Source organism: Mesoplodon bidens (assembly GCF_964165515.1).
Source record: "Mesoplodon bidens genome assembly, chromosome: 4".
Classification (NCBI taxonomy): domain Eukaryota; kingdom Metazoa; phylum Chordata; class Mammalia; order Artiodactyla; family Ziphiidae; genus Mesoplodon; species Mesoplodon bidens.
Genome location: NC_138160.1, coordinates 150,757,104 through 150,768,814, shown reverse-complemented (window position 1 = coordinate 150,768,814; position 11,711 = coordinate 150,757,104). Strand labels below are relative to the sequence as shown.

The following is an 11,711-nucleotide window of genomic DNA, read 5'->3' as shown; positions in this document are numbered from 1 at the left end:
AATGGAAGGAAGGGGGAGATTCCCTTTCTGGCTCTCCGGGGTTGGGAGATCGAGTGAAAGATCCGTCCTAAATAGGCTGACCAGCCTTCTGGAGTTCCCTGGGACTGAGGGTTTCCCCAGAGTTCCAGCGCTCAAACCTGAGCGGTCCTGGGCAAACTGGGGGCGGGTGTTGGTCACCCTATGTAAACACAGTAACAATTCCAACGGCAATAGCAATGGTCAATGACCTCTACGGTCTTATTGACCAGGCACAGTTCTTTACCTGGCGGGGAAGGGTGGGCCGGGATTGGAATTCTGGTGATCCAGGGTGGGTGAGGGCACACCCCGGGCTTGTGTAGGGGAGTCCAGGAAGGTTCTGGAGGAAGTGACAGTGACACAGGAGGGAGGGAGGAGTCTAAGGAAGAACGTCCCACAGGACAACGAGTGCCAATGGCCCTGGGCCCAAGGTCACACCTGACCAGGGCTTGCTTTTTTTTTTTTTAGTTTACTTTTTCCCACATGGATATGCAATTGTCCTAATGTCATTTATTGAAAACTCCTTAATTTCCCCACTTTCTGTCATATCAAGTTCTCATATATCTGTTTCTGGACCTTTATTCTATACCATAGAGCTATACGTCCCATCCTTGCACCACTAGGGCTGTTTCATCACTATCACTTTTTTTATTGATTTATTTTTTTGGCCGTGCCTTGCGGCATGTGGGATCTTATTTCCCTGACCAGGGATCGAACCTGCACCCTCTGCTGTGGAAGCTCGGCGTCTTAATCGCTGGACCTCCAGGGAAGTCCCCAGTGCTTGCTTTGACATCCATCGAATGGTGGGGGTCGGCAAGGGGAGAAGCGAGGCATCCTGTGTAGAAATGCAGGGTGGAGGGCAGGACAGATCGAGCGGGAAGGGGGGGGAAGAGGCGGAGGAGGGAGGGAGGGAGGGCGGGGGAGAGACAGACAGAGAGTTTCCGGAGACAATAGCTCTGGCCGTGTCCTAGGGCATGAAAGCTGAAAATAGATCCTAGTACCGGGAGCCTTGGAGCCGGAGCCTGGGAGCCAGGGTGACTGGCTCTCTTCCCTGGTGTGTGTGTGTTGGGGGGTGGCTCTGGGCTTCTCAGGCTGGGAATAGGGTGCACAGAGCAGGGACGGAGCAGGGACCCTTCTCCCTAGGACCTCGAGGGCCAACCTCAGCTCACAAAGCTGAGCCACTCCTGGCCCTATGAGTGGGGGGCTTATCTTCCCTGTCCCCTGGATCACACCCCCTCACACACAACTTCCCCGTGTGTGCTCCCAGCAACCAAGAGAATCTGTTTTTAAAAGATTTGGGGGAGGGGGGTAAACAAACAAACAAGAGCAGAATGGATACTTTTTCAGAATGGAAATGGCTCTGTGTAAACCCACCCCCAGGGTAACCACAGTCCTGACCTCTAACAACCTTGATGAGTCAGCCTTGGTCTGGGCTTGCGGATCCATGGAAGCTTCCTCATCCCCTCCTTCAGACCCCGTCTCTCCCTCGGCGTCTTTGTGAGAAGCACCAGGGGAAGTGGGACTGCTAGGCTGTACTGCTGCTAGAACTCCATCTGGGCTCCACCAGGCTCCAGCCCCCCACCCTGTGCACCCCTCTGACCCTGAGGCACCTCAACTGGTAGGAGCGGCATCACCTTCCCTCCTGGGACTTGTGACACTTAAGGGAGACACCAAAGGGATAAGCGTTTGGCTCCCTGGCTGGCAAAGAGCAGGTGCTCAATTGTCATAAGTGTCCATATCAGTGAGGGTTCTCCAGACAAACAGAATCCACAGGGGGTGTGTGTATATACACACATGTACATATGTACACGCATCCAAAAATATACAGCTGTTTATATATGCAGTATGCATACAGACATATACACATATAGTATATACAATACACACATACATATATACACACATATATAAAATGCATAGTTTGTATATATACAGTATGTATACACACATATACACATAATACATACAATACATACAATACACACATACATATACACTATACATACACACATATAAAATGCATAGTTTGTATATATACAGTACGTACACATACATATAACATATACAATATACACACCTAGGTACATATATATCATATATATATACACACATACAAAGATATATTAGGTGTGTATATACACAGTATACATACATACACATATACTATACATACACATATAATATATGCAATAATACATATAGACACACATATACACCTACATATAAAACCATATAGCATAAAAAATATATGTACTGTATATATAAATACCCAGTATATATACATACATATATCATATATATAAAATATATACACATATATACATACATACACACCTATATGTAAATATGCGCATGTATATACACATATAAATACATACGCAAGTATGTATATATACAGTATATACATATATACATATAATGCCTATACAACATATACACGTACAGGTATACAACATATATACACACCTATATATAAATATACACTGTATACATACATACATACAGTGTATATATACAGCATGTTCAATGTTCACATGTATAATACGTATGCTATATATATACACATACATACATATATACAATATATACACACAAATATATAGGTTTCTATGTATACTATATATAGTACTCACACATATACTACATACGCACGCACATATAAACATATGTGTATATACATATATGTGTATGTACATACCTTATATTCAATATATATGCATGCGTACATACATATATATATAATATGGATACACACATATACAAATTAATAGGCGTGTATATATTCAGTATTTTTGGATATATAGTTTTGTTTTAAGGAGTTGACTCACGTGACCGTGCGGCAGGCAAGTCAGGGCAGGACTCTGGGCTGGAGAAACAGGGAAGAGCTGATGTCCGAAGGCCATTGGAGGAACAGTTCCCTCTTTCTACGGAACCTCATTTTTCTCTCGTCCTTCAACTGATTGACGAGGCCCACCCACGCCATGGCATTGACAATCTCCTTTACGCAAAGTGGACCGATTTCAGAGTTAATCTCATCTGAAAAATACCTTCCTGGCCATACCTGGAATGTTTGTGGTTGCCGGGGCCCCGCGCAGTGCGCACATGAGATTAACCATCCCCGTGGCGTTGATGACACTTTATTTTCTCGCCTGAGCATTGTCACTACTATTCCAATTAAAATGGCAGCGCCAAGAGGGCAGGGCATTTCCTTTTTTGCCAGTACTGAGCGTCCAGGGTCTGGTGCCTAGCATAGGCTAAATACACGGCATTCTTGCGAACAGAAGCCGGGATTCCGGCTGTCACATTTAATGAGGAATTATAGTCATTATTGAGGTGTGTGTGTGTGGGGGGGTGTCACGGTACGCCAAGAGGCGGACTCGAACCCGCCACCGCAAGCCCCGAGGGGTCTCCCCGGGTCCCCACGTCGGGCCGGTGGGGTTGGCCGGGGGCAGCCGAGGACGTGCGTGCGTGCGTTCGTGCGTGCGTGAGAGCGGGCGAGCCCACGGGGCGGGGCTGAGGGGGGGCGCGCGCGGAGCGGCGGGCGGGGCAGCGGGAGCGCGCCGCCTCTTCGCGCCGGGCCCCCCCGCGCGCGCGCCGTGAGTGGTTCAGCCCGGCCCCCGGCTCATTGTGCTCGCTTCACGCCGGCCCAAGATGGCGGCGGCGCTGGAGGCTCCGGGCCTGTGACCACAAAGAGGGAGCCGGGGGCCGGACGGGAGCGCGGCGGCGGCGGCTGAGGCCCAGGCCAGGCCCCCTCCCCTCAGCCCGCCCGCCCGCCCTCCTACGCCCGCCCGCCTGCCCCGCCCCCGCCGGCGGCGCCCCGCCCCTCCCCCAACCGCCCGACTAGCATGGTGCGGCGGCCGCGCGCGCAGACATGGGGGAGAAGCTGGAGCTGAGGCTCAAGTCGCCCGTGGGGGCTGAGCCCGCCGTCTACCCGTGGCCGCTGCCGGTCTACGTGAGTGCCGCCCGTCCCCTCCCCCAGGACCCCTGCCCCTCTTCTCCCACGGCGCGCGCTGGGCCCACCGAGAAACGGAGCGACTCGAGTCCCCAGACCCTCTTTGGACCCTCCTTCCCGCCCCGCCGTGGTTCTCCGCGGCCGTTTCCAGCCCCCGCGCGCAGGGTGGGCAGAGGGGAGCCGGAGCCGGCCGGGGGCGCAGACTCGGCCGCGGGGACCCCGCGCTTCCGAGGGGCGCCCGAGCCGGGCTGCCGTTGGCTCTGCCGGGCTGGGGACCCCGGTCCCCCGGGCCTGGACTGCCGGCGGGCTTGCCCTTCCGTACTTTATGATCTGACATGTAGGGTTTTTTCTTCCTGGTAGTTTATTCTTGGCGCTGTCAACATGCTTAGCTTTTTTATTTTTGAGGACACCCTTTTCTCCCTCTTTCCAGTTTTTTGTGTTTTTGTTTTGTTTTAGTTAGGCATTTTGTCCCTCTGATCTTGAGTGGCAGGACTGGCTGGACCTTTGGAAAGGAGACATTCTGTTCCCTGATCATGAGTGGGTGGGCTGGCAGGACCCTTGGAGAGGAGACGTTCTGTCCCCTAATTCGAGTGGCCTTTGGAAAATGACAGGCCAAATGGAAATTTACACAGGCGTCCCGGTGATTCCAGAAATGCAGGGTGCCCGGCCGGGTGGGCGCCCGGCCTCTCGTCCCCGGTGGCGGCGTGGTGCGCGTGTTCGTGACCCAGGGTCCACGCTTGGGCCCTGCAGCCCGCCTTCGGGAGGGAAAGCGCAGCGGGCGCCGTGGGCCGGCGCCTTTGGGGCGCTCTTTCGCGCGCTCGGCTTGCGGGGGACCGGCCTCCAGGGACCCGGCGGGGAAGCCCGCGCGCCCCGCCCCTCGCGCGGGCTCCGTGTGTGTCAGTTTGTGGAAACTGTGTCGCGGCAGGGGGCGGGGTCGGGACGCTGGGACCGCCCGGGAGCCGATGTTGGCTCCGGGCCGCGGTTCTTCCCGGTTCTCCGAGATCGGAGGGTTTCCAGCCCGCCACTGCGCACCGGCACTTTCTATTTTTGCTCTTCCTGCGCCCGGAGGTGCGGCTGAGCCCGGGCTCTGGCTTTTCCGGTTGGGTAGCTCCGGGTGGCCCGGTGGGCGGCCTGAGCAGTGGGCAGGGCGGGGAGACATCCCAGGGCACGGAAACTGAAAGTGGGGAGAACCTTCAGAACTCCAGCTGATCCACTTGCCTCGCCTCCCCCGCCCCTCTTACTGCACTTGTCATGTACCGGTTGGCTGGCCGGCGCATTTTTCAAAATGTAATAATTTGTTTATCCTTAGTAGCCGTGAAGCATAGTTCACTTGTAGTGCACAGTTCTAGGAGTTTTGACAGATGATCGCCATCAGGCGGCAGAGCAATCCCGTCATCCCATTTGCTGCCCTTTGGCGCCAGCGTGCCTCTAGCCTCTTGGCCACTAATCTCCTCTCTGTCCCTAAGGTTTTGGCTTTTCCAGAAAGTCAGATAAACGGAACAACAGTATGTAGCTTTTTGATTCTGGCTGCTTTGGCTCAGCAAAACCTATCAGAGATTCATCCCTGGTTTTTTTTTTTAATATTTATTTATTTAGTTATTTACTTGGCTGTGGTGGGTCTTAGTTGCGGCACATGGGATCTTCATTGCCCTGTGCAGGATCTTTTAGTTGCAGCGTGCGGGATCTAGTTCCCTGAGCAGGGATGGACCCCGGGCCCCCTGCATTGGGAGCGCGGAGTCTTAGCCACTGGACCACCAGGGAAGTCCGCCATCCCTGTTGTTGCGGGTATGAGGAGCCACTCCTTTTTCTGGCTGTGTTGTATTCCATTTTCCGTTTGTCCATTCGCCTGCGGGTGGCAGGACTTGTGGGATGTTTCCAGTTTTGAGGGGATCAGGAATAAAGCTGCTGTAAACATCCCAGGGCAGGTTTCCATGTGAACTTGGGTTTTTACCTCACTTGAGAAAATACTCAGGAGTGGGACTGGGGTCGGTGCTAAGTGTATGTTTAACAACCCTTCTGCATCTTAGAAATTGGTATTTTTGAATATTGGAAGAGTTTAGAAATCCACTGTGACCCAGCACCCAGGCACTTGAAACGAAGTTGAAAGTTCATCTGGAGATGGTCACGTTGTCCCCGTCACTGTCTTTTATTCGAGGCAGAGCGAGGCCACAGATTTGTAACCCTTGTAAGGAAGGCCTCGTGTGTCCAGGCCCTGGCAGGACCTGGCTTTCTAGCGGTCGGTGGGCGGTTCTGAAGTGGAGAGCGTCTTTCCCTTGCTGGCCGGACCTCGCTTGGTAGGGTGCGGGGTGTGCTGCCTGCCTGGCCGGGCGCTCCTCCTGCTGGTCAGCAGCCGTTCCTGGTGTGTTTGTCCTACTACCGGGCAAGCAGTCAGGGGCCCTAGTGAAGTGCTCAGCGAGCCGCAGCCTTAAGCTTTGCGGGTAACGTCTGCTACCCTCCCATTTCCCCGCTGAGGAATTTTGCTTTCTCATGGGAAGTGAGGGGGCGGTACTTTATAAGAGTTCATATTTTGTGATGACTCGATGCTGAATACATTAAGAAAATGGGCTCCTTCCAGAAGCTTAACTTTTCAGAAGGTCAGATTACTCGTGTGACAGCACGTTTGAAATGACTGAGCTTGTTTGTTCATTGATTCATTCATTCTGCAATTACCTCCTGGATATTTACACTGAGTGTTCCAGGAGGTGCTGAGGACAGTAGACAGTATTCTTATTCTCAAGAAACTTATGACCGAAGGACAGTAGGTGATCTATAAACACAGAAGGTCAGCTGAGGTGTAGTGCCCCGTATATGGGACCAGCTGAGGTCCCAGAGGGTGGGGCTGCCAGGTTTGCCCTGAGGGAGGTGTGGGTGGCTTCTCTGAGGAGGGGGCACCCGCAGGAGGAAGTGCAAACAGCCACAGCCGTCTGCACACGGAAGTGTCCAGCCTCGAAAATGGGCTTTTGCAATTGACAAATGGGAGGGCAGAGTGCAGGGCGAGTTTTGTTCCTTCTGTGACTGAGAGTTCCCGGATATCCACTTGTAGCTCACGGTGGCATTTCTAAAGCAGGATGGCCCTTCTTTTGGTGGGAAAACCGGGTCTCAGCTCAGGAGGGAGCAGGTGGTATCTTCGGCTGCCTGATGGCAGGGCAGGAGCCAGCGAGGGCGTGCAGTGGTCCTTCCCCTCCATGACTCACTGAGGCTGTGGGCGTGGAGTGGCCCCAGCGTGACTGTCCCCGCCTGCTTCTGGCTTCCTCCTGAGAGCCCACGAGTCTCTGATGAATGCCCGCTGAGCAGTCATGCCCTTCACTCGACTGTGAGTAGTAGCTGAAGTGGGCGGCTGAGTGAGCCATCCCTCCCTGTGACTCAGAGAATATTTTCTGATCTGACCTCTGCTGGTGTGAGTCCTGCCTAATCTGAGCTCAGGTGGAAGGCAGGTTAACCCTTTGACGACTTTCTGTGGGTGAAGTAGCCTCTTTAAGGAGGAAGGGATCACCAGAAAAGCCTGATATTCCGTATGTACGTGGCTGTTAGCTTTTGTACTTTTGTACCCTAACATCCAAATGCCGCCTGTGTACTCTGTTCCTGGTGGGAGGAGCCAGAGGTGGCCGGCCCTTTGGCTATTCACTAGGCAGGAGGTGGCGGAGCTGCAGGGGACCCGCCCCCAGTCTACCTCTAGGAACTGCATCCTTTTTTCCTTAATTAAACTTTTTATTTTGAGATTATCGTAGGTTCTTGCACAGCCGTCAGAAATAAGACGGAGACATCCCACGTTCTCTTTACTTAGTTTCTCCCGATGGTGGCATCTTACAAAGCTACGCACCGATGTAATGATTTCGTTGGCATTGGTACAATCAAGATGCAGAGTGTTTGGTGTCCATTTTGGATTCGGGGACCTGTAGGGTGCGACTGGCTGTGTCTGCGCATCCCTGGGTCCCAGGCCCGGCGCACGTCTCCCAGGAAACCCCCTCTCCTCCCTCTTTCTTTCTGCCGTGTCCTCCTCTCGTGGTCCTGGCGCTCTTCCCCAGTGCGTGCGCCTTCTCTCCCAGGCTGTGGGATGACAGTCCTGTTTCCTTCCTCCCACTCAGGGCGCTGCCTGGAGGCCTCTTTGGCATCTTCTCTGTCCCTTCAAGCTGTCCCTGCCGTTCCCACCAGCCGGGTCTCCTGCCGTGCCCGTGGCGTTGAGCGGTCCCAAGGGTGCTCACAGAGGACGTGCCGACGGGTGTCTGTCCGCGGTCCTCCGCAGCTCACGCGTGGCTCTGTAGTGCCTCCCTCACCGCCCGCCTTTGTCGTTCCTTCCCAGACTCTCTCTCCCCACCCATGGCCGCTGTCGCGGTGCCTGGCCTGGGGCTCTGTTCCTCGGCGCCCCTGTGTCGGACTGGGCCCTCTTCCAGTCCAGGGCGCCTGGCAGGGCTGCCGACACAGGTTCCCATGAGCTGCAGTTGGGAGGTCGGAGGCTGTGTGCTTCACTGAGTATTGACCTTGGATGACGATGCCTCCTCATCTCTGAGGGGCTTCCGTTTGAATGCCCTCAGTTAGTCATGGGGTGCGTGGCCGATGTCCAGAAAGTGCGTCAGACTCACCCCAGGTGCACAGGCAGCCGGTGTGTGAGAGAGGTTACCTCTGAGAACGCTTGTCCCTTAAAAACGTGATGCGTCTTTTCCCGGGTGGGGAAGGGGTTTTGCAGGCTGTGTGCTGGGGGCCGGGGGGCTGCCACGGGGTGGTGCCCACGGGGACGGCGGGAGTCATGGGGCTCGGGGTGGGGAGCTCTCGGGAAGGATTTGCACATCGCGTGGTGGTGGTGGCTCACGTTTCCCATGGTCTGCAGGTGGCTCCCTGGCGTTTGCTCTGTGCTCACCCTGCAGGCTGGGTGAGGCTCCCACCGGGGAGCAGGTGCTGGGACCGCAGGACACGCTGGGCCCACACCTGGTCTGGGACAGACACCAGGTGAAGGGGCGGGACGAGGGGAAGAGGAGCTGCGCTGGGTCTTGTGGGTTTTGTGTCTTTTTAAATAACAGCTTTGTCAAGATAGCATTCACACACCACAGAACTCACCCATATGAAGTGTACAATTTAGTGGCTTTTACTATATTCACAGAGCAGTTCAACCATCACCTCTAATTCCAGAACGTTCCATCAGCGCAAAGGGCCCGCAGTCCCCTGCCCCAGCCCCTGACACTAGGAACCCACTCTCTCTGTCTGTGAATCTGCCTGTTCTGGACGTTTCCCATCAGTGGAATCACACACTGTGTGTCCTTCTGTGTCTGGCTTCTCTCACTGAGCATCGTGTTCTCAGGGTCTGTCCACGTTGTTGTGAGTGTCAGGGTTTCACCCCTTTGCGTGGCTGAGTGATGCTCCCGTGTGTGTGTCCCAGGTCGTGGGGTCTCGAGGCCCCTGGAGAGGCGTTCGTTTGGCTTGGTCCTGGGGTGGGGCGATGTCAGTTGCTCTGATACGGTGCTAACAGGACCCCTTGCTGGAGTGGGAGACAGTTGAAGGCTGGGGGTGCGGCTCGCCTTGGCCTTTGAGACCGCGGGGTGGAGGCCGTGCTGCCGCTTGTCGCTTGGGGAGCTCCGGGCGAGTCCTTCTCCAGCTGTACCCCCTCGGAAGGGCCTCCTCTGTCCCTGGGCTTTCCCTCCCTTCCTGTCACGGCCTCGGCCTCGGCCTCTGTGGCAGTAAAGCATTTTCTTTGGTGAGGGCGAGAAAAGTTCTGGTGGTGAACTTTTGGTCGTTGCATTCCCCCGTCCCACCGGAGTCACTGCAGGACGGACCCCCGGCGTCAGGCGCTCAGCACTTGCAGGGGCTCCTTGGGCGGCTGGGCGGCCTGGGCTGTTACAGGTGGGCTAGTTTGGATTGAAACAACTGAAATGGTCTTGTCACGCCTGGAGCCACCGTGGCGCCACGTCCTCCTATGGACACACCCATGCCCGTCCTGCAGAAGGACAGCTGCCCGGACAGCAGGGCGTCCTGGCTGGTCCTGGCTCTGCGCAGACTGGCTTCTGTGAGCTGCGGACCCAGGCGTGGAGCTCAGGCTCAGGGTCAGGTCTGGAAACGCGCCCACAGGTGTGGCGGTAGGTGAGGGGGCACAGGAGCTACGCACGTGCCCTCCTGGGAGCCACATGACGAGTCAAAAGGAGGAGGCGAGGTACGTTTTCATAGTGTTGTACATAACCAAGTATAGCCCAAATACTACATTTTCAACGTATCGTTTAATAAATTAGTAAAGGGCAATTTTACTTTGTGTGTGTGCGCGCGCGCTATGTCTTAGAAATCCGCGTGCATCTTGTGCTCACAGCACATATCACTGGAGTGGGCCAGCGCGCACCACTGCCCCTCGTTCAGGTGGCCTGCGGCCGCTGTGGACACAGTGAGGCGCCAGACCCCTTTCCCTCGTGGCGGCTCCTTCCTTGGACCCTGGTCATTGGGGCCCCTGTGTGCACAGCGGGTGCCACCCGCCCGGGTCAGGGCCACGGGCCCACTGTGCCCCCACGGGCCCGCTCCCTCTTCTCTCTTCCTCCTCCAGCTGGACTTTGGCCTCATGGGGTCCCGGCAGCCCCTTCCTGTTTTCCCACGTTGACTGTTCCTTGCAGTGCCAGTCTCGCGGGCAGGGTTTTGCGATGCGGCTCGGTCCCAAGACCAGCCTGGTTTGTCGCTTGGCCCTGCGGGGAGAGGGCCGGGTGGGCGGTGGGAGGAGATCCTCCTTCCTGGCTCTCTCCTTTGCATCGCTTTACCAGGCGGTTCCCATCCTTGGCCTGGCTTGTCCTCAGGTACGGTCCTGGGGCCAGGCAGCACCCCCTTGCTGGGGGCCTGCGGACATCCGGGGCTGACTGTGGACGAAACCCATGTGATGCTCCACAGCCAGTCTCTCTGGCACCCCCGCCCCTGTGTGAAATGCACTCATTTTCAAGTGAAAACCTGCTCACTTCTTGAATACTCAGGCCCACCGCCTCCCCCTTCACCCCCTGCTCCCTCTCCCTGGCGAGTGGGTGCTCCCCAGCGGGGCTGCAGGCTGAGAGATGAGGCTAAGCGCCTTCGCTGGGCCTCGGGGCCCTCTGCTCACCCGCCTGGCTTTCCTCCCAGAGTGAGAGCCTTCTGTGGATTTTCCACTCCTCTAGCCAGACCTCTGCTCTCAAAGCCCTGCCACTGAGAGAGGCAGACAGCCAGCCAGCAGACCTCCCGCTGTGTTCCATCTCCCCTGCCTTTGACTCTTCCCGCTGTGCTTCTCCACTTTGGGGAACAGTGCGTGCATCACATCCTGGCCGCTCTGTCCCACTTGCCTTGGCCTCCACCCCAGGTCTCCGGAGGTGTACAGAGCCTCAGCGAAGAAGGCAGCAACCCCCAGCCTGCAGGCAGTGCCCCCTGCAGCCTGCTGGGGAGTGGGGACCGCGGGCAGAGGCCCAGGGTGCTCCCCCTCGGCACCTCCTGGGCACTTCTGCCCCCCAGCAGACGGTGATACAGAGTGTGTCCCTGCTTGCTTCAGGCCGGTTGTTCTCTGAGCAGGGCCCCTGGGCCAGCAGCTTCCCCACCAGCTGGAACTGGTTAAGAATGCGGGTTCCTGGGGCCCAGACCTGCTGACTCTGAAACTTTGCGGGTGGGCCTCAGAACTCTGCTCTGATTAGGGATTCTGATGCTCGTCTCGGTGTGATGGCCCTGCCTCGGAGGTCCCCTGGGTCCCGGCGTCTTCCTGCTGCAAGTGGAAAGAGGAGGACGGAGTCCACGTCTTGTCTCCTCCCTAGTCTCTGCCCCCTGC

The 11,711-nt window shown here is 56.0% G+C and overlaps 1 protein-coding gene across 7 annotated transcripts in view; it reads left to right on the top strand.

Annotated features, from left to right (window-relative positions):
* Positions 1–3,637: 3,637 nt before the first annotated feature.
* DOT1L (DOT1 like histone lysine methyltransferase) overlaps positions 3,638–11,711 on the top strand; it is a 57,600-nt gene continuing 49,526 nt past the window's right edge. For 6 of the 7 annotated variants that reach the window (XM_081230752.1, XM_081230750.1, XM_081230749.1 and 3 more), the window contains exon 1: positions 3,638–3,967. In XM_081230752.1, the coding sequence (XP_081086878.1) occupies positions 3,887–3,967 (81 nt within the window). In that variant the 5' untranslated portion in view covers positions 3,638–3,886. The remainder of the gene's footprint in view (positions 3,968–11,711) is intronic. The other variant, XM_081230748.1, reaches the window with a different exon arrangement.